Source organism: Aulonocara stuartgranti, assembly GCF_965226115.1.
Source record: "Aulonocara stuartgranti genome assembly, chromosome: 10".
NCBI lineage: Eukaryota > Metazoa > Chordata > Actinopteri > Cichliformes > Cichlidae > Aulonocara > Aulonocara stuartgranti.
In genome coordinates this window covers 22,722,401-22,745,826 of record NC_138946.1, presented here as the reverse complement: position 1 = coordinate 22,745,826, position 23,426 = coordinate 22,722,401, and the positions used below count along the sequence as shown (strand labels likewise).

General features: G+C 42.2%; 1 protein-coding gene across 2 annotated transcripts in view; it reads left to right on the top strand.

Moving 5' to 3' along the window:
• Positions 1-23,426, top strand: part of LOC309715536 (cell adhesion molecule DSCAML1-like) — a gene marked incomplete at its 5' end in the record, with an annotated part of 54,146 nt that overhangs the window by 13,271 nt on the left and 17,449 nt on the right. Inside the window, 13 exons of one of the 2 annotated variants that reach the window (XM_082548737.1) lie at positions 449-595; positions 16,953-17,099; positions 17,174-17,452; positions 18,498-18,773; positions 18,946-19,242; positions 19,731-20,003; positions 20,876-21,160; positions 21,277-21,396; positions 21,572-21,748; positions 22,321-22,520; positions 22,743-22,839; positions 22,999-23,127; positions 23,222-23,389. In XM_082548737.1, coding sequence (XP_082404863.1) covers positions 449-595; positions 16,953-17,099; positions 17,174-17,452; positions 18,498-18,773; positions 18,946-19,242; positions 19,731-20,003; positions 20,876-21,160; positions 21,277-21,396; positions 21,572-21,748; positions 22,321-22,520; positions 22,743-22,839; positions 22,999-23,127; positions 23,222-23,389 — 2,595 coding nt within the window. Of the gene's footprint in view, positions 1-448; positions 608-16,952; positions 17,100-17,173; positions 17,453-18,497; positions 18,774-18,945; positions 19,243-19,730; positions 20,004-20,875; positions 21,161-21,276; positions 21,397-21,571; positions 21,749-22,320; positions 22,521-22,742; positions 22,840-22,998; positions 23,128-23,221; positions 23,390-23,426 lie in introns of both variants that reach the window. The other variant, XM_082548736.1, reaches the window with a different exon arrangement.

The following is a 23,426-nucleotide window of genomic DNA, read 5'->3' as shown; positions in this document are numbered from 1 at the left end:
CATGATTATCCTGCCTAATGGTGGCTTGTGCCATTTGTGCCAAAAGCAGAGGCAGGATTAGAAGAGTTCAAACAATAGACAGGAGTAGTTCAGTAATTTCCAGTGAATACATGCGGAGTGCTGTGGTAATTGATGAAAGGGCGTTTTGCTCTGGAGTGTTAATGTGTTGTTTTTGATGATGTAAACACGGAGCTGATTGTTGTTTTTGCCTTGGCAAGAGGGGTAATAGGACCATGTTGATGGCGCTCACACTCTCTCGACGCATCTTCTAAATGGAACACTTCTGGGATATTTTATGTAGATAATCATCATCTTTCAAATTCATCTCTTTTAATGTTCATAAAAAAATAGGGAAGTCTTTATTCCTTGGTAGAAAACCCCATTTAAAAGATTGAATCCTTTCTACATGCAGTGTGTTGTATGTAATATTGTGTTTGTGTTTGTGTAGTTTTCAGGGAGCCCTACACCGTGCGGGTGGCGGACCAACGCTCAATGCGGGGCAACGTAGCTGTGTTCAAGTGCCTCATCCCCGCTGCTGTGCAGGAGTACGTCAGTGTTGTATCCTGGGAGAGAGACACTGTTTCCATTGTCCCAGGTAGGACATTAAGTGAGTGAATTTGGAGCGAGATGGTGAAGGCACATTGATTGTTGACTGTTGGATTCAGGGTTGTCTTTATGTGTGTGTGTGTGTGTCTTTATGTCTGTGTCTCTGTTTGTGTGTGAGAGCGGTTGATGTGCCACTGTGCTCTGTGTTTGACCGAATTCTTAACTCGTGTCTTCTGTCTGTTCACTGTTCTGGATCACTGATCCGGTCCTCCTCCTCCTCCTTCTCCTTCCTTCCTGAACATATCTCCACCCTCACCCTCTTTCGTCTGCCACCTTCTTTCTTTGGACGGTTCCATCTTTCCAACTCTGCTAGCCCTGCTTTCCACATCACATTTAATTATCTCAAGCTAATGTCAACTAGTGCCTTTAATTGTGTTTGACACCAAAGAAAATGAAAGACAGACATCTCTTTCCACGTTCCACACTTTCTCCTCATCAGATCTATTTTGGTCCACTCCCTGCTTGTCTTGCCACTATGTCCTTGAAGAACAGGGCCACAATTAGAGATACAGGATGTCAATAGGACTGTGCCCCTGCATTCATCTTCATTAACCTCATTAGTGTATGTGAGCGTGTGTGTGTGTGCGAGAAAAGATAAATGTTGAGATCTGTCTTTATGTGTTTTTCCAGCTTTTTTTGTAGGTACATTTTTCTCATGATTTTGTTTGAGATGTGGGCCTAATTATTTTCTGCATGTAAAACCCCTTGCAATAACAATAAAGGGCAGAGGGAGGAGAGATGGAAAAGAAGAGCAAACCAAAGGAAGAGTAGCAAGGAGGGTAGTAGGGCAAGAACGGCCTCAGGTCCTGGCAGATGGCGTTTTATATTATATGTATGCAAAGCACACAGACTCTGTGTCACACATGTACATGCACCAAGGTTGCAGTAATTTGTCATTTTCAGACATTTCAGGGTACAGTATTTTTTTATAATACTGAAGCATTTTTGTGTATTTAGAGTTATTTTTTTGTCCTCAGTTACCAATGTGACTGCTTTAATGGGCCACATTTTTCAGGGCTGTGACCAAATCACCCACTTTTTGTATTTCTTGCCATACTTTTATTTTGGCATTCACTATTAACACTTAAAGTGTGTAGGGAAAAATACTTTACTGCTTTTTACTTAGCTAAATTCATGAAAATTCTCATGAATGCTCATATTATACACATATCAGCCAGCCAGACATAAATGTTCTACTCGTATGCTTTCATATTTGTGCTCTCTTTCCCTTTCCTCAGTTCGGCTCTTAAGATTATGAGTTGTTGACGTCACGCTTGGTTTACATGTGACTTCTGATGATTCCTGAACATAAATATAGTAGATCTGCTTTGGGTATGCCAGCCCTCTGTGTCTATATTTGTGATTTCTATGTATGGGGTGTTTCTGTACTGTCATGAGGCTCCAGTGTGTAATTAGGGGTATATAGGTCAGTTGATGAGCAGTGAGTGTGAGGATCAGATGCTGAACATGATGAGCTGCTCACTGAACTCAGCATTCGTTTCACTACAACAGCAGCACACACAAACAGGGCAAACACTGGCAGCGTGGTTGCATTCAACCTTGACCCTCCAATCAGCAAAGTGACCTCGTCATCCTCACAGCCAATCAACATAGTCTGCACAACAGCTCATAATCTGAATATTGTTATTGCACTCTCACATGGGTGCACAATATGCAAACATACTCATGGACACATACAGTAAATGTCCATATACAGCTGATACATGTGGTTATATAAACAGTCCAGTGTATTCATACTGATCTCCTACTCCTCACTAGATCATTTCAAACACTACAGAGTGATGCTTTTTCCCTGATTGGCCAGCAAAGGACTGTCTGGATACATCTAATGAAGATGTGAAAGTTAAAATAGATTTTATGATGGAAAGCTCCCGATGTGCACGTGAGTAGGTGACTACCTGTCACAGCAGGAGATGATGGTGAAATTTGAGGAAATAAAGCCACTGTGCAAAGACACACATAGTCAGACTCATTCATTGCACCATTTTCCTTTTCTGCTTGTTACAATTTAGGGTAATGAGAAGCAGGGGACAGATAAAAATCCTGTAGGTTTTGCCACTTAACACAATAATACGACTGTCAACAAATAATATTCAAACATTTGATTAGTACTAATCTTTATTCTGATCAGACCCACTTAAATGTATCTCTGAGAGCAAATACTCTGTTATCTGTTACTGATGAGAGAGGCCATTGTCTGATGGAAATGGTCTGCAAGCACCAAGTCAAAGCATTCAATCATTCAGTCCTATGTATTGTCATCTGGTGGGCTTTGGCTAACTGTCACAAAAGAAAATGAAAAACTTTTGCTTTTTCTTATTTTCAGAAATGCATTTCAGCTGATAGCTCAGTGCATATTTATGACTTTATCTTTTTTAAATGTAAATTGAGGTATTTTAGGCGTAGTGATTCACTGATGTTCCCCACCTTCGAAGCAACATTTGTGGCACCACCGAACCATCAATGAATCTGATCACAGTTCCTTCCTGTACCTCCTCCTCGTCATTTGTCCCTATCTCAAAACAAAAGCACAGTATGAGTACATACATGAATAGACAGGCCTGTTTTCTTTACATTAGTGGATCAGACAACACAAACTGAACCAAGTCATAGACGAATCTGACTGATAGCATGTTTTGGTTTTTTTATATATATGGCAACAGTGTTGCTGTGATGTGCAAATCTGATATCATGACAGCCCTACATTGAATTAAAAAAGAGTTTAAGTAGTTTATCTGCACTTCATATCTGTGCTTTTGCACGGAGGCATTGCTATGTGTAGACTCTGATCAGTAGCACAGTCACATATTGGTGTGAAGGTTGAGTTGATGACATAACACAACGCAGCCATGCCCTTTGAACCACAACAGGTTCTATTTTGTCAAACACACGTTTCCCTTCTGGAGCATTTTGTGTGTGTGTGTGTGTGTGTGTGATTATATGTGTGCATGATTATGTATGTGTGTGTGTGTGTGTGTTTGTCCCCTTGCCTGTCCCACTTTCCCATCCAGCCAGGACAGGGGGGGTGGTTAAGAGGGGAGGGGTGCAGGCAGACTGACCTATTTCCCTCTCGCTTCCCCGTCCCGTACTATCCTTGTAGTTAAGCTTTGTGTGCGTGCGTGTCTGTGTGTGTGCCCACGCGTGTTTGTGACCCTCGTGAGACAATTGAGGTCTGCTAATCTGAGTAGTGATCTGAAGGAGGCGAGCTGGAGCAGAGACAGAGAGATGGAGGGTTTGTGGACGGGAATAAAGACAACAGTGGGACACAGAGAGGGTTCAGCTTGCCGATCGAGGCCGTCGGTCTAATCAGCAGAAAGCTAATGAGTGGGTCCGATGAATAGAGACTGGACCAGCAGATGGCTGTAGCCACATGGTGGTCCACAGAAGATGCCCAACCATGCCCCATCTAATCCACCTGCTACACTGTTTGGTCTTGTTTATGTATTTGCACAGCAATTTGATAAACATTTCCTTAAAACCTCAGGCTGAAAAGCACAAAATAGAATTACAGTGTATATATAAGATTAGAAAACCAGATTAATAAACTCCTGTCCTACACAGAGCAATATTTTCTGCTCTCATTCAGTCACACTCCAAACTCTCATCTTGTTCTACCCCCTCTCATATTTTAACAAAATAGCCGCAGTATATCATAAGTCAGGCACATTTTGTACTGTAACCTGTCATAACCTGTCAGTGTGATCAGTATCAGGCGCTAATGTAAAATTGGATTCAAACAGGAGTCACCAGGTGGCGAGGTCACTTACAGGCTACATTACAAATCAATCTTTGGCCCCCTCGGGTGCTGGACACCAGGAGGTTACATAGACTCAATAGTACACAGCTACACACACACACACACACACACACACACACACACACACACACACACACACACACACACACACACACACATACAGCTACGCAAACAGCTAAAACATTGCAGCTGAATTGACTGGTTTGTAGGTGATTCAAATACACATGGGAGTCTGATGATGCTGACAAGCACACTCCAGTCCACTTTGTCAATTAATATGCAGATTATTTATAAAACAGATCAATTAATTGTATTTTTTCTCTGAAATATGCTTGTTATAATTTCTGTAGGACAAAAGGAAAAATAAAAAACTAAGTATACAAAACGGTGAAAAAAAATAAAATAAACACACACATAGGGAGTACCATTATATAACAATACTGTTGTATGTGTATAGATGGTTATACAGTTTTCCCTCTGTGTAATTAGAAAGTTAGTGTCATAAGGCTTCACACAGGTGCAGGAGAGAGGTGACAAAGGCAGAGGGACGTCATGGAGAGCAGCAGTGTGTTAGGACACCATGTCTGTAAATCTGTGCTTGTGTACTCAGAGCAGGAATACATTAATGGATACACTTGTCTGGGACACGGCAGACGCTTGTAAACACACTTTGACACACACACTTGCTTCTAGTAAGTACAACTGAACAAGCCTCTCTGCACACACAGACACACGCGCCCTTCAAAAGTAACACAATAAAGCCATTTTCAGATTTTGCATGTACCAGCCTGAATATGGCGTACTCATTAAACATTAACTTGGGATACATTAAGGCTGTGGTTTGCGCTGCTTTGTGACTTCTCGCCTGTTGTTGTGCTCGGGCCGTCTGAGTACATCAGGACGTTGTGTGATAGAGGAGGATGGGGAATACGTGGCATCCCCGGGGCTCTTGGAACATAACCCCCACAAACCCTTGGGTGTCACATCATCCCTCTCTCACCTCTCCCTCATCTACCCCTGCCTCTGTCCCATGTGGTACACAGCAGGCAATAGGGAAGGGTTAATGGGGGACTAAATCATGCAGATGAAGCCTCCACCATGAGCATACACCTGCAAACGTGTAGCAGTATGACCAAAACTCAGCAATGAGGTGCTGGAAAAACTGTCTTCCCGAGACATAACAATCAACATGACAGGGTTGAAATGTATGTCTTTTCACTTGTTTGTGGTTTGTTCACCTCTGTCAGTTGGTCTTTCACTTTCTGTAGATATTTTTGCCCCTCTCATATTTGCCCCAGTGTGCTGAGAGCGACTGAGAGCCGGACAGGAACAGATGGGTTGCTGGCAGCCATCTTTTACTCAGTTAGGTTGAGCAGACACGTGGGTGGGTGTGTTAATTAGCACAAACCAGTGAATGTGTATGTGTGTGTGTGTGTGCGTGAGTGTGAGCGCGTGCTGCAAGGGGCACAATAGACATAATTATCTCTGCTTGAGAAGCCCATTTGGGAGGGGATGGGGGGAGGGGGGGGGGGTTGGAGGGATGGCATGGAGAGGCGGAGTTCAACAATGGCCCAACCACAGGCTTTGTGTGTACAGAGCAGAGGGCTGACAAGTGTCGGCTGTTATTGAGTATTTACACACTATTACACTCGCCTGCTCACGTGCACTTAACGCAGAAATGCACACACTCTGACGCTTCGGCCCTCGCTCTCGTTTGCTTTTTCGCCTCCTTGTCTCCATCAAAAACACACAGGCTCACACACAGCTATAGACACACACATGCAGCATGTTTATGTTTACAGTGCATCAGTGTATCAGTGTCACTCAGAGTAAGAGGGAATGATAGGAAAGCCCCTGCGAGCACATCAGTCTGACAGAAACCTGGCCACTATGTAACCCTTCAAGCCAGGCTGTGAGAGTATAGAAACTGAGGGAGAGAGGAAGCGAGAGTTTAGGAAGTTTCTTCTTCATTGACAAATTACCAAGATTATTTTGCTCCTTTGGCTTTCTTTTTTTTTTTGTGATGAAAATAAATTTTTTGTGAAAAGTCACATAGAGCAAACCAAGAAAATGAAACAACGCCAACCAGGCCAAATCTTACTGTTTTGAACTTTTCAACAAGTGTGACTTCTTTTAAAATGCAGAAATCAGCTTTTAACTTACATTGTAATTGAATTATGGAGACATATCGGTCAAATGTAGTTGATATAGTGGGAGAATCAAAATACCAAAATTTTAAACTTTTAATTTTCAGTAAATATAAATGGATGCGCAGTAGCAAATAATGGCATCTAAACAGAATCTTAGTAGCTTAGTTACTAAAGTTGTCGCATTATAACTGAAGACAAAAAGCTAATATGAGAAGGAAAGCAGATCAATAAAAGTAGTTTATCTTCATTGATTTCAGGTCATATCCACAATCCTGAGCAATCATTCCAATCAGTCAGTATTATTATCGTTGCATTATTATTGACACTTTTTGTGATATCAAGGCAAAGAACGGGTCCCCAGTGGCGTTGTAAGAGATAGCTGTTAATCTGCATTTCCGTCCACATCCACAGTCATTAAGGAAAGTGAAAGCAGGAAGGCTTGTGTCAAGGCTTAGAGTAAAAGAGTTGCAGGGTTTATGTGGCGTGGATTGGGTTAAGAAATAGGATTGGAAGCAAAGAGGTTTTACCCCTTTTTTCCTACTTCCTTCCACGCTTTTGTTTAGGCAGGCGAAAGCAGGATTAGAGCGAGGAGATTACAGCAGGATCTACTAAGAAATCGTATTTAAGGAAATGCTTATTTTCACAACCACTCACAGCAGAGACTAGAAGTTTCGTGTCCCTTTCTTTCTTCATTTCTGTGTTGCTTTCATTATTAAAGGCAGTGATTTGTTCTCTAATCCTGGCTTTCTACAACGCAAAAACTTATAGCTTTACAGTGTTGCCCCACTGTTTTCTCCTGAAATGTTATCATATTTGATGTGTGGGATTGTAGTAAAAATATATGTTTACATACGCTCAAAATTCTGGTATCAATTTTCTACTTTTGTGAGTCTCTCTGTGTGAGTGAGAGGTTCTTTTCCTCATGTTTCTGTGAATGTGGTTTATCATTCACAGTCTCATGAGGAGGCATGATGAGGGACTGGATGGGATCCCCGGTGGTCATCAAAGTGCCATGTTCCTACATGACCTCTCAATCAGACCTATTGATCCGCTTCACTATTAGCTATCCAAACACGCACAAAGGCCAGATCAACATCACAGACCCCGACTGATTATAGCGTGGGTCATAGTGAAAAGCTCCTCTGAGGTTTTTATGTGACAGAAACGCCTGTCTGAGGAAGAGGTGGCTTGTTGCTTATAGATTAGTATGCACATAGGAAATGTTCAATAATTCATTATTTTTGCAGTAGGTGAGTGGTTTGATCACTATAAAGTGAAACTCTGTTAAGACATCAGTCAATAACTGAGCATATACATACTATGGGGAAGAAACAAATAGCAGCCCTCATTTTCCAGAGCATTGTGTTGGTAAAAGGCTTGGTATCCAGCAAAAAGTGACAATGAGATGCAATGTTTTATGCTGCAGGGGAAATTCATACATTGAATACACACACACACACACACACACACACACACATATATATATATATATATATATATATAGAGAGAGAGAGAGAGAGAGAGAGAGAGAGAGAGAGAGAGAGAGAGACAGAGAGAGACAGAGACAGAGAGAGAGAGAGAGAGATATGCATCTATCTTATCTATCTATCTATATAGTGCAGTATGCACTTATGAATTTAGGAGGTATGTCGCAAGAAGAGGAAGACAAGTGGTGTAAAACAAAGAACAAGAAGCATAATCAGGTTTATGAGTCCAAGTAGGTGATTTAGTGCCTGTGTCTGCATCTGGATCCAGGAAATTTTGAGAAAATTCCTTATTATTTCTATATATAGCATCACAGCGTTGTCCAGATCTGTATATCTTTCTGGACGCACGGACTAATCCATGCACGGTGTGGGGGGAGAAATTTCATATCTTCACACCTTGGCAGATATATGCAGTAACAGGCTGTTCTAGCTATTTTGAGCTAATTTGAAATGCTAACTATGAAGACTGACAGCAGAAGAGTGAGTGTACTTCTATTGTGTGTACACATTTGTCTTGTGTAGCGTTACTGTGAAGCTGGACTCTGTCATAGGGTTACAAATTCAGACTGACAGCCTTTGGACTCTTGAGCATTCGATGCAGACTCAAGGAGAAAGTGCATCATAGAATTCACATTCAGCATTTGCTCGTGCTGTAATGTAACTGTAGCTATACTGTACGCTAGACATTTTCTTTTCGGTTCAGTTTCACCTACAGATAATTTTTACATATTACAGTCACAAAGAAGGTCACAAAGAAGGTTGCTTACACTGTTTCAGAACTAAACTTTAAAAACTGAATCTTTTATGCTGACAGAATAACCAAGTCAGTGGTTCTTTAATCTGTGACTTCCACCTCTCAGATGGTTATCTCCATTCTTTAATTGCAGTAACGATGATGAAACTCAGGATATTTGATACTTTGGTTATATCAGTCATGCCCCCCCCCCACCTCCTTTCTCTCTCCCTCTCTCTCCCTCATACTGGGCAGTGACACTCCTCTGCCACCAGCACTCTAATAGGGAGGGACCAGGCAGCTCACTCAGTGCTGCTAATGCAGCTCACTGCCCCAGGCCATGGGGCTAAGCTGGAGTACACTACATCTCATCTCATCTCTCTCTCTGTCTCACACACACACACACATATGATGGCAGACACACACCATAAATCCAACATCGTCTCTTATCTGCAACTAAATGAAAACAAGGTGGAGGAGTGGAAAGCTTTTCATTGCCGGATGTTTACTTTTATACTGAGGTGCATTTTTTGAAGACCAAAGTTACTTCAGTGTTTAAGCTTTAGTGCACAGAAAATTAGCTGTTCAATAGGAATTAATGGGACATCCAGTAAAGAGAAGGTGTTTGGACAATAGTGGCACGTGTCTCTACGATGCCATGCATTGGGATACATGTGTGTGTGTGTGTGTGTGTGTGTGTGTGGTTTCTGTCTCCCGGGACTCTCATTATCACTGCTGTCCCAGATGTCACCAAGCACATGAAACACACGTCATGAATAATGGAGTCCTATTTCTACATCTCTCCCCATTTCTCTCCTATCCGCCCACTCTCTTTCCCCTGCATCCCTCGTTTCCTCTGATGCTTCCACTGATGCTTAATTTTCTCTATCTGAGATGGTCCATTTAGCTTTACGCTGCATTGTCGCCCTGTCTGGTTAGGGACGGCTTTATGGGGGGTAACATGGCACCTCTGCAGCGTTCTGTCGAGGTATATCTATGCAAACAATGTCTTTTGCATACAATTGGTTTCATGTCTGTCCCCGACGGTCCATTCAGTCTCTCGATACCCCCCCACAAACCCACACACACACACACACTTCATCCCCTCCCCCAGTGTTTACTGTTTAAAGTCACACAGGGCAAATTGGGACAGAGCAGTCAGTGGAGCAGAAGAGACGTGGTCCCATCATGGTGGAAAACTGGACTCTGCTTTCTTTTCTACCTCATCCCTCTGTTTCCCTGCCTCTTCTTAGCCTCCATGTTTGCCTCTTCCTCACTTCTGTCCCCCCAACTTTATGTCATTCGTTACCCTCACGGTGAGTTGGTGTACAACATCACGCAGCGGCAAGGGGCAGGGCAGGGAAAACATGATTGAAAGATGAGGTAAGCAGTCACAATTGGTTAGGAAAGAGGAGAGCAGTTAGGATTAGACAGTGAAGCGTGGCTTTTTAATGAAAACATGACAGAACCGCGGCTCCCTCAATGCCCTGCAATCTCGACTCCTTTCCAGAAAATGAGCGAGTGACAAAGAAGCGAGTGAGAGAGAAAGAGAGAATCGAATGCTGACACACAGATATTGTTCATGTGGCTTTAGTCCTATCTCGCACATTGACTCATGCTCTGTGTGTTGTTAACAAAGTCTCTCGCATTAAGGAGATGCAGTGGCTCCAGTCGCACAATTCGTTTTTACACCTCAGTTGTGCCAATAAAACCTGCTTTGAATATGAATTAAAAGGAGTTAAGAGGGTGCCATTCATAGATGTTAAGTAAGTGTGCAGCAGAATAAAAGCCAGGACAGTGTATATATTTAAATGGTTGACACCTGCTTCTACTTGGGCTTTTAATGTACACAGCATAGAAAAGGGAGAGAACAGAGGGAGGGTTGAGAGGGCTCCCGCTTTGAATACAGATGTAACACCCCCTTTTTTGCATAAAGGAGTGGAGAATACAGACATGGGCTGTTATCTCCTTCTTACTTTACCCAGCATCATGCCCTTTACTTCTACCCTTTTTCTTATCCTCTCTTTCTCGTTATTAAAATCAAGTCAATGACTCATCGATGGCCCTCTTCCACTTTAAAGCATTCCTCTAGTGCAAAACTGGTTTACTGCCATTCACAGGATCCACTGTGCTAATTTTAACACGTAGTTTATTATTTTTTGTGCCAGCAGGCTAATAGTTTTTGTCCTATTTTAAGCCCGGTAGGTGTTTCTTTGTGTGTGCACGTGCCACACACACACAAATCCAGGCCTCGTGTGCCTGGATTTGTGAGCACCAAGCATATTCCAGCACTGCAGAGAATATCTCCGGAATATGTTGTGCTTTTTTTTTTCTTTTGTCTTCTTTCTGTGACAGTCACAAGTCTTTGATCTGCTCCTCCTCCCCTCCTCCGTCTTCTCACCTTCTTTCAAAATCTTCTCTGCAACTTGCCGTTAAGAGCACAGGTATAATGCAGAAATACAGAATGCAGTTTTTCTAAAGTGAGACTCAGAATGCTGTTTTTTTAGCAGCTCAAAATCATTTTGGTGTTTAACCTCCTAAAACCCAAACTCTTCCATGGCATGCATTTTTAAATTCTCTTTGATATTTGGGCATATTAGGACCTGATGAATGTAAAAACAAGGAATCACCAGATTTTTCTTTTTTTTTTTTTACCTGATTTTTGTTTCTAAGAAAAATGAGAGCCACATATGAGGATATTCGTTTTAAATTTCGGTAAAAGAGAGCCAGTACAATGTCCTTGTAAGTGGATATCAGGCCCTTGTAGAGCAAAATTTAGTATTTTGGTCTAGACAACCCTAAATGTGATGCCCACATATGTGGGCGCCCGGTCCTAGGAGGTTAAAGGATATAAAATCAATTTCAATTAGAAAAGACTAATAAAGCTTTGACACTCAGGTGCAGATGCATTTTTGTGGGTCTGGAGCTCAAACCCTTCTGTTACCATCTCCAATCAAAATGTCATCAAGGTTAATTTCTTTCCACTGTAATTAAATACTTTGAAAGTATTGTGAAGAATTATGTTTTAACTGTAAAAGATACACTGCAAAATGTGGCATACTGTACTATACATATACTTAATAGATACTGACAGGAATATTAACTAGCAGTAAACTGTTATTTTACAATGTCCCTACTGTATTCTACACTAACAATTTCTTACATTGACATATAACTGCATGTCCTCACCCCTGTGCCTCCTGAGACCCCACGTTTTCATATGGGGACATTTTACATTCTGGGTTTTCTGTACTTTACACTTTATTCTGCTCAATAGTGCAGATGCAATCTTTAACAAAGTGTTAAAAATGGCATCTGTATCGTTTATGCTACAAAATAAACCCACTGTCAGGTTTATTATTTATAGTTTTATATATTCTAATTATTTTTAAAGTCAGATTAGTTTCAGGTAGCATCCAGATTGGATTTACTAGGTTTTTTCAGTTGAGCTTTAATTCACTATTCAAAAAATAACTTTGATTGATGATGATTCTTTTTTATTTCTTTATTTTTTTATGTATTTTTACATCTTAGGTTTACTCACTTTTTTGAGATGTAAAAGTACCAGAGCTCAAGTCTCAGGTGTAGTTTTTGTCCTTATTTATTTAATCAATCCCCCGACTTCCTGATATTCTTTCGGAATAACAAACTGTCAACACTTTGTGGTCAATTATTAAATTATTAAAATGTTTAATAGTTTAATGCTTGTGATTTTAAAAAGTATTGTACAGTATTTAAAAAAAATTATACATTCAGTCACAAATTTTCCTGCATTTTTACAACAGTTTGTTACAATGAATCAATTTACATTAAAAGCCTCAGGTAGATATTAAACATCAGTGTTGTGACACGTGAAATGTGCAGAGAAACGACAGTCCCAATTTTGTTTGAAAGCCTCTGTGTAGAGAGAGGCACTGTAATGTTGTGATTGTTTGAAGGAATCTAAAACCTTTGACCTTCTCCGTGTGCTACCTTACACTCGTCATAATGCGCAGTAACCTTCATTTAACTGGGAAAGCCCTTAGAAACAAGCATCTACTGCCTTTGACCATCAGCAGGGTCGAGTAAGATGAAGAATCCAGGGGTCAGATTGTAGTGATCCACCAGGAGGAAAACAGGAATCAGAGTTCGATAGCTCATTAGCCTTTTCCAAACTCATTAGATATGGGGTCCATACTGGAAGTCCCATGGGAGCAAAGGTGTTTTACTCAGACCTGTCAGTGTTTTGTTTTGTTTTTTGTCTTCTTGTCATGTACACTGGAAAATCTGAGCAGGTTAGTATCATAAGAAAATTCTTGCTTAGGTGCCTTTAATATAGGATATTGTGGAAATTTGCACCTCTAAACATGTAGGTCGGATTCCCTGTTGGGAATAGTGCTGAATAAACTGTTCATGAATGAAGTTCCAAATATTTTATTAGTTAGTTAAAGGAGGTGACAAATTGTTAGTTATTTTCATGATTTTGAGGTGCAGAACTGGATTAAATGATTTCTGAAACCAGCAAACCTCCAACTGAGGCTTAGGAAATCGGGAAGCTATAACGCGGTGCATTGTGTTGTATGTTTTTGTAAAGTATTTGTGATTGGATACAAAGCTACTTGCATGTGAAAAGCTATATTTAGCCACTTCAAACTGATCCTACTTTTCTTTATTGATTTAAGCGACTTCAACAGCCAGTTTGCCGTTGCGATTTTTGCATTCACACAACACCTAGGGTATCAACATTTGGTCCTTGATGATTGTAAACACGCTGTGCTTTAATAATTGCTGAAAGTACACCAAAATCGTAACAGGATGCCAGTGAGAAGACCCTAGCAACAGGGAGAGGATGAAGAAAGCGTGAGAGTGGGAGGGAGGGGGAAAGATGCAGAACATCAATAAATAATGGCCCCACTGAGGAGGTGGAAATATGGGCCTCGTTATCTTTGCGCCGACGCCTTCATTTGCATGTGAGAAAATGAGGCTGCTACTAACTCGCACACATGGTGCGCACACATACACACTGCTGGACTCGCATGAGCTACATCCTATTTATAGACTATTTCTTGCTTTTATTTTTTCCTATTCTCTCACACATTTACACTTCTATTAATTCCCCTTTCCTTCCTTCTCTTTGGAATTTGTCAGAGCAGCAGCTCTGGTCTGTGTGACTGTGAGGCTGCCGGCATTTTGTTGGTTTAAAAAATAAAGTGAAAGCACACCTTTATCACAGGCTTGGTAGGAACTTTAACTTTACTAATGCCCTGTTTAACATTGCAGAGCATACAGCTGGAGTATACACCGCTACAGAGTAGTTGCCTGGTGAAACACCATTAAGTGATTGGGTAAAGCAGGTGGCTTTTGCAGTGCCTTGCTCATGAGTAACTGGGCTCTCTTATAGACTTAGAATAGCAGACTTAACCTTAGTTTATCTCTATGTGCCAACATTTACATAAAAAAAAGGGGAAAAAGAGCAAATCCAATTTAGTTATTTTAAAAATTTCATCAAAACTAAAAAATGTACACTCCTGATTAAACCATTAAATTATCCACACTATATACAGTTTTTTTTCTGTCAGAAATAAAAATCCCTTTCCCGTACATGTAGCTGCAGAAGGAGATAAAAATAGTTCCCCTCTGGACCTCATCTGCATCTGGGCATCACCCTGTTTTTGCCTGTGAATGCATCTCATTGAGAGTGACCAAACTCATACAGGATCTAACAATGTCACAATCCTCTAGGCCATGCAGCTTCTTTCAAAGCGCTTCTTCTCGGGTGAAAGGACTCTTTAAACAATCATTTATACATGATACAAAATTATTTAACCTTTTAAATGGTTCTTTCAGAGCATTTCTGAGGATCTGTAAGTGCCTCGCTCTGTTTCTTTTTTTTAAATTTTACAGCCGTTTTGGTTAGATGTTAAACAGGCTGGTATTTATATATTGCTTTTTTTTGTTGATCAGTGTTTTAAAATCTAATGCTAAGGTAATAAAACATTTCAAAATGCAAATCTTAAGCTGTGTAAGTGCTGGGTTATCCCTGGATTATGCTTCAGCAGGAAATCTACACAGTAACTTACAACAAAACCAGAAGCTCCTACAAAACGCTATGCTGCAACCTTTCACATAACCTGAGATGCACTTCCAGAGAAATGTAAATACACGTTGGTTCGACGCAGCCCGAAAAGGCTTGAATGGCCTTTGAATGGCAAGGGTTAGAAAGGGGTTTGTGGTGATGTCGGAGGTTAGGACGTAGATTTCACAGAGAAGTCTAAATCAGACTTTAGAATCTTTTTTTTTGCGGTTTATCTCAAGAGTTAACAGTTTTCCAACTTAAGTTTTATCTGCTGCACTTGTGTTTTTGCATCTTTCTTCCAAATTAAGTACATACATACATGTGCATGGCTCTGACTTCCTTTATGCTTAGTATACATGGACGAGTTGAAACTAAAGACAAAATATAGCTTTGAGTCTGACAAATCCAATCCAATCCATCATCTTCAAGCTCTGTAAGGGTCTGTGTAACATGAAGGAGGCGCAACGGAAAAAAAACCTGCAACAGAAACTACTGTACTGTTTTTATATTCAGAATGCCTGTACAGTATGCATGCATTTCTGCGTATTCTCCTGAAGCAGAGTGTGTGTGTGTGTGTGTGTGTGTGTGTGTGTGTGTGTGTGTGTGTGTGTGTGTGTGTGTGAGCGAGAGAGAGAAAGATGTACAGTTCTGTTTCTCATTGTCTAGTCAAGTCAGCATGAATAAAAGCTGAGGGAGCACAGTGATTTCGGATTTAGTAATTAATATTTTACTCTGTCTGCCACTCTGCTTAGAAACTCAGAGCAACAAAAAAAAAAGAAAACAGCGAGAAAGCGAGAGAGCAAGAGGAAAAGGGTGAGACTGATGATGGTTCACACAAAGACATGAAGTGAGTCAACCAACGATAGACTGATTCTATGAACAAACCACTCAGTTGTGATGGCTGGATAGTGAGAGGACTAATGTGATGTGTATTGTGTAATAAGTGTTGTTTAAGAGGCTGCAGATGGGATGAATTCAGTTCACTGCTGCAGACAGGGACAGAAAGAATGGCTTTGACAGATCCTGCTGACTCTCTCTCTCTCTGTTTCTCTCTCCCTGCCTATGTCAGAGTGTTGTGACAGGCTAGTCGTCGGTGTTGTGGGAGTAGCAGTCTTAAAGTGCTCATTATCCTGTAAGGCTTCATTCTAAGGGGGCAAACAAAGGCTGCTGTGAAATTGCAGCCTGTGCCTCCTCCCGGGTCATACAGTATATTCGATGCAAACACATTCACAGTGCATAACTGCTACCTTCCGTATACCTGCTCAACCCTCTGAAAGACCCTGATAAACACAGACTCTGTAGTTTAAATATTGATGCTGGTGAATGTGAAAGCAGCCAGTCCAGTTGTTGCCCCGTGGTTGGATGCTAAAAGGCACAATTGATAATTAATGCTTACAAACCTAAAGAAATCTTATTGTAATGACTGTCACACTTAAGGTAAACTATGAGATTATTTGTGCTGTGAGGACATAGTACAGCTTCGTTAATGTGAGGTTTGTGGACTTTATCAGGAAATGTAAGATAGCTTACCTTTATGCAAAGAAACAATGTTCTGTATAAATTACGCAAGAATATCTTGGTAAAGGGAGTCATTGCAAACTGATGTCTGCCTTCACTATACACAGCTTGAAGACTTTGTAATGCTGACATAACTGTTCTTTGAGTAGCATAAAACAAATGCTAAGAAAGAGAAGACACAGAGGCACATTTGATCTTTGGCCTTCCTGTTTTCTTATCATGCATAAAAGGAAGAACACTTAACGAGTTTTGTGATGGTAGTTAGTGTGATGTGCAAGAGTTATAAGCTGTGTGTGGAGGGAGACAGTAAATCTGTCTCTCCTCTGTCTGTGGGTGGTGTAAGTGACCGCTGGGTGTCCTCCAGGTCTTGAAAGAGTGCCAGGCTTTGGGAAGCAGCATTATTAGGCAGGTAGTGCCAACTGTTCAGGCAGCTGTTTGTTCTAAGAACAATATGGTTTTGCAGTATGCACTATGTATTTGAACGAGAGTGATCATCACGAAAGTGTGGGAACAGGAGGGAGTGAAAAGTTTTTTACACACAAGGTCTTCGGAGTGATGTTTTGCCTGTTGTCACTTCTCCTTTAAGAAGATTAATGTTGATCTTTTGTTAATGTGTCTTCCTCAGGTAACAGGTTCTCGCTGACCTCCTTTGGGGCTCTTTACATCTCCGATGTTCAAAAAGAGGATGCTCTCTCTACATACCGGTGCATCACCAAGCATAAATACAGTGGCGAGACACGGCAAAGCAATGGAGCCAGGCTCTCTGTAATGGGTGAGTAACTGGTGTGTGAACTTACCTTTTTCTCTTTGTCTTGACAAAAATGTAACACCATGTCTGCATTCCAGACCCCAACGAGTCTGCACCCACCATCCTGGACAGTTTCCAAGCAGGGGAGGTCTACGCAGGCCATAGTATTGAGCTCCCCTGCATAGCGGGAGGATACCCAAGCCCTACTGTGCGCTGGCTGAAAGATGGTCGCCCACTACCCTCAGATGCCCGCTGGACGCGGCGATTGACAGGGCTGACCATCAGTGACCTGAGGCAAGAAGACAGCGGCAGCTATGCATGCGAGGTCACCAACAGTTTTGGCTCAAAGGAGGTGTCTGGACAGCTTCACGTGATAGGTGTGTGAGGCTCATTACACACAGATACGCACACACGCTCACACACATTTGCAAAATATCTGGCAGACTGGCTCGTTGTCTTGTCAGTGAATCAGCCTTGCAGACAGACATAGTTGTAAGCACCTTTAAGTGTTTGGTTTGGGGCGCACATGTAAGTCCAAGCTAAAGTGTGTCTGTTACAAACATATGTGTGAGCTGTAGGATGTCCCATCATATCAGACCTCAAAAGGAAAGACAGGGCGGTAATTCGCTCAGGCTGATTCCATATCACAGCTGCCAACACCATTTACCATCAGAAAAGAAGAAGAGTGAGGAAGACAGAGATAAAGACAAGGGGTCATGCGGGGGGCAGTCGGACACCCAGACAGTGCTGGAATGACATTATCTACAATGTAATAACGAGATAATAAGAAAGGCTGAGCTAAAGTGTGTAAAGTATACAAAGAAACAAAGGGAGTGAGGCGAGATAGAGCGAGAGAATAGAGAGGCGGTAGGCTTTGCCAGTGGGCACATCATGGCAGCACAGTCTGTGACTCTGACAGGGTGAGTAGGGGGGGTTGGGAGGCACAGTGATGCCCCCCAGCATACACCACCAGCTGCCTTATTGCTCACTGACATTTGCGTGCACACACACACACATACACACATGTAGACACGCGTTCTTGCTGACACACAGACACACTCACACACACAAGTGGACAGAGATGTGAAGCGATATCTCCAGCTGCTTTTTTAATGAGTGCGTCCAACTGATTGAGTCACCACTGCTGATTGTACTCGCTCTCTTTCTCCCCATCTCTGTGAATGAAAACGCCTACTGTAAGCACCATGTGTCATGTTTTGAATCCAGTTTAATGATTTTAGAGTGATGCAGGAAAGGCAAAAGACACAAAAAACACCTTTTGAAATAAGATAACATAATTAGTAAATAAAAAGGTAAGTTAGCAGGCTACAAATCACATTGATGCCTTTTGATTATTATAGCAGATATACTATTAAAGTGATCCACATTTTTGTTTTATGAACTCCTGTGGTCTTCTCTCAGATCCACTACGAGTGACCTTGTCCCCTAAGAATCTGAAAACGGGCATCAGCAGCACACTGTTCTTCACCTGCACTGTGGAAGGCTCTCCAGAATACACCATCACCTGGTACAGGAACACAGAGCCAATTGTCCCAGACGAGCACATCTCCATCCAAGGACAACACAATGACACCCTGCAGATCACTGCAGCACAGAAGCTTCACTCTGGGGCCTACCAGTGCTTTGCTTCCCGAAAGGGCCACACTGCTCAGGACTTCTCTATTATTCTGCTAGAGGGTACGTGGACAGTGACTTAAATAAGTGCAGGTATTAGGCGCCATAGTCTTTGTGTTCAAAGTTAATATGTTTGCTGTGGGCTTTGCAACTTCTCAAGTATTCTGCTTTTCTGTCAGAACTTCTCACTTTCTATTTATGTCCTTCTGTTTCCTCTCTCCCCCTGTCCTCTCAGATGGTACTCCTCGTATTGTGTCTTCCTTCAGCGAGCGGGTGGTAAACCCCGGCGAGCCTTTCTCCCTTATGTGTGCGGCCAAAGGAGCCCCACCCCCTTCTATCACGTGGACACTGGACGATGAACCTGTGATTAGAGATTCAACCTACAAGACCAGCCAGTACACCCTGTCGGATGGCCTGACTGTATCGCACGTCAACGTCAGCAGTCCACTTATTCCAGACGGAGGAGTGTATCGTTGCGTCGCACGCAACTCGGCCGGTAGCGCCGAGTACCAAGCGCGCATAAACGTAAGAGGTGCCTGTCTGCTTTTCAATATAAATGCACTCTACACCTGAATCTATACAAATATACAGGACCTAGTGAGAGGCATTGCACACATCTATCTATCTATCTATCTATCTATCTATCTATCTATCTATCTATCTATCTATCTATCTATCTATCTATCTATCTATCTATCTATCTATCTATCTATCTATCTATCTATCTATCTATCTATCTATCTATACACACAATACACTGAGTGAATATGTGATTAGGCTAAAATCAACAAATATCCTCTATCAGATTTTAGTAAAGGGGGCACAACTAACCTCCCTTTCCACCTGTCAACTGGCCCCAATCACTCTATCCCTCAACCTTTATCTCTTCCCTTCCTGTCTCCGTGGCTGCCCTCTATATTCTGCCATGACCTCCCTCACCTCATCTCCCCCTTTCTCCAACCTCTGTGTTTCTCTCTGTCTCCTCCCTCCATCCCCTCCCTCTCTTCCCCGTGTCTCCAGGTCCACCTCGAATTAGACCCATGCGAGACATCACCGCAGTGGCGGGCAGAAATACCTATATAACGTGTCGTGTGATTGGGTACCCGTATTACTCCATTAAGTGGCTGAAGGACGGCATGCAGCTGCCTGATAATCATCGTCAAGTGGTGTTTGAGAACGGCACACTGAGGCTCACAGACGTGCAGAAGGGCGCAGACGAGGGGACCTACTTGTGTAGCGTTTTGATCCAGCCCCAGGTGTCAATCAACCAGACTGTCCACGTCACTGTCAAAGGTAAAGCTGAAGAGGAGTACGGATGCACTGGGCAGTGTTTTTGGTAAATTTATACCTATTTTATGAACCCAATTTATAGAATTAGGCTGCAGTAGAGATAAAGTGACACATCAGTTGACAGGGAGATATTGCATCTTCACGCTTTTCCCAAATCTATTTCAACTAGAGGTAATGCTCCATGCATACCCAAAATTCAAATTCACTTAAAACAGTAGTGAAAAAAAATCTTAAGAAATCAATCACAATCAGAAATCTAATACTACTTTGGTTTTCAAACTGCTTCCTTTAGCTTAAAAAAAGATGGGGAAAAAAGCGATGCAAGTAAAATTTCTTGATGAAGAGCAGCTAGTCACTGCTACTTGGGGGACACCAGTGTACAAAGCTGTCAAGTGCAACTTTAGTAATGCTGTTGAATGCAGATGAATGGTGTTTTGGGGGTAGATTTATGTTTGTCGTGCGTATTTCATTTAGTCTGTGAGCGGGATAACGATGGCAGTAAGCAGGGCAGCTGCAGAGGTGTTTGAGGGTGTGTACATGTGCCTGTGTGTGAGTGTGTCTCTGATTTAATTAGATGAATAATAATGAAGCCTAGATTAAATCCCCCAGATGTCTCAGCTGTAGTACCCCCACCTCAACCTCCATTACCATGGCAACAGAATGACTTCCCCCTGCCAATTGGACTGTAACCAGAGCAGCTATTATGGGCTGCAGGAGATGTGGGGTGGTGGGGGGGTGCTGAAGAGGGGCCCACTGGCCAATGACCTTCTCCCTCTCTCTCTCAGACTCTTAGCATTGCTCCAGATGGCCACATTGCCGCTCTTCAACATCTATCACTGCCTTTATTCCACTGATTTCCTTTCTCTCTCCTCTAGTGCCACCGCTCATCCAGCCCTTCGATATCCCCTCTACCTCAGTGGGGAAGCTCATGTACATCGCCTGTGTGGTGTCATCTGGGGACATGCCCATACGCATCACCTGGCACAAAGACGGCCAGCTCATCGTGCCAGGCTCTGCCTCTGGTGTTGCAATAGAGACCAAAGAGTTCATGAGCTCCCTGCAAATTTCCAATGTGACACTGAAGCACAATGGAAACTACACCTGCATCGCCAGCAATGCTGCTGCAACTGTCAGCTGGGAAAGACAGTTGATTGTTACTGGTGAGGGGTGACGTGTAATGTGTAAAGTAACCGTAGAACTGTTTTGTGATCACTTACTTTTTGTAACTTCTACCAAGTTTTTCCATTTATATAAAATCAGGATTTCTGTTTCTCAGTGCCGCCGCGTTTTGTGGTGCAGCCCAACAATCAAGACTGTATCTATGGAAAAGCTGGAGTACTTAACTGCTCCGTGGAAGGTTACCCCCCTCCAAAAGTCATGTGGAAACATGCCAAAGGTAAAATCTGCACATTATCCTCATGGCATTGCAGTAAAAGCTACACACGAACAAGAAAAAGTATCAGGCTTCCATACATATGTATGTACATATACATCCAACTGTATATGGTTGAAGTGACAATAAAGTTGAACTTGAACTTGAACTTGAACATGCTTTGTGTTGTGTCCTGCAGGCGTAGGAAACCCTCAGCAGTACCATCCTGTCCCACTAACTGGCCGTATCCAGATCATGTCAAACGGTTCTCTGCTGATCCGACATGTTCTTGAAGACGACCGGGGGTACTACCTCTGTCAGGCCTCCAACGGAGTGGGCTCAGACATCAGTAAAAGCATGATCCTTACTGTCAAGAGTAAGTGTCAATCCTCTGCTTTTTGGCATGAACCCACTTCTTTTCAAACCCACATCTCCTGGATTGCGCTGAGATAAGTCTCAGCTTTTTGGACAGGGATCAGCTCTTCTAAGATGCACTTTTGCCCCAGGCTAGTGCGGCCTGTGCTTAACATAGCCTAACTTAGTCTGTGTCCTGCACATCCTTCACTGGGGGTGCCTTTCCTATTGACTGATGTTCTCTGGCTGTCAGCCTGTGCGCTACAGAATGTTTGGTGGGGAAAAGGGTTGATGAATTAGTGATGAAAGCAAAACCACAGGAACCTCTTCAATCAATAATCTACGTCTAAGTAACAGAGGAGGAAGAGAAGCGAAAGTAGAGACCGAAAATAATAAAAAGAGGGAGGAGGTGGTGTTAGAGGCCAGTGGGGCTTGAAGCATGAAATGAAAATGGGGAATAAAATGGAAAAAAAGAGATGTCTATACATGTGTAATATATCCTTGCTCAGTTTCCAATACTACACGCCCGTTTTCCCTCATGTCATTATTCCATACAAAACGATTCATCATGCTGACACTTGTCTATTTGCTCAGTCCCTGCCATGATCACCAGCCACCCAAACACTACCATGGCAAGGAAGGGCCAGATCAAGGAGCTGAACTGCACAGCACGGGGCGAGCAGCCCATTATTATCCGCTGGGAGAGAGGGGACACAGTCATTGACGCAGAGAGAAATCCCCGTTACTCCATCAGCATCAACAAAAAGGGGGATGAAGTCATCTCTACCCTAAAGGTCAGATAATATATACTTATACTCTTCAGGCCTTTAGTGTAGCTTAATGCCATTACACCGAACTATGCTAAAAAAAAAATCTACTTCTACTATAGGCTATTGCAGGGTTTAATAAGCTTTAAAAAAAGTCCTATTAAAGGAAGTTATTATGGGAATATTTTTAGGATATTATATTCCTAAATTTCACACGTCATCTTTCCCTGCTTGTGCTGATGCTCGCAGCTTAACCCAGCCGAGCGAGGAGATTCTGTCTTCTTCTCCTGCCATGCCATCAACTCCTATGGAGAGGGCAGAGGGCTCATCCAACTCACTGTACAAGGTATTTCTACAAACAACTGCAAATCCCTCTTCTTTTATTTAAATAAAGAATTAAGGGGAAAAAAAGTATGTAAACAACCTAATGAGGAAAGGTTATTTAACGAGATACTGATGGTGGTAAAAACAAAGGAAAATTCTTTTTTTTTCCACCCTCACGCAGAGCCACCCGATCCTCCCGAGCTCGAAGTACGGGAGGTGAAGGACAGAAGCATGAACTTGCGCTGGATCCAAAGGTTTGATGGCAACAGCATCATCACCAGCTATGACATTGAGTACAAAAACAAGTCAGGTGGGTTATTAAAAACAACAAGCCTAATCCCTAATGTAAAAGTTATTTCAATAATTAAAAACTGAAAAAATAAACCTCTGCTCATATTCAACAGACACATGGGATCACATGTACACAACCAGGAACATCTCACCCACCAACAATCAGGCCAACATTGTAGAGCTGCACCCGGCATGCGTTTATAGTATCCGCATGTACTCCTACAACAAGATTGGCCGCAGTCTTCCCAGCAAAGAGCTCACAATCAGTACCGAAGAAGCACGTAAGTGATTGTTTTTCTCTAAATATCACGTTTTTTT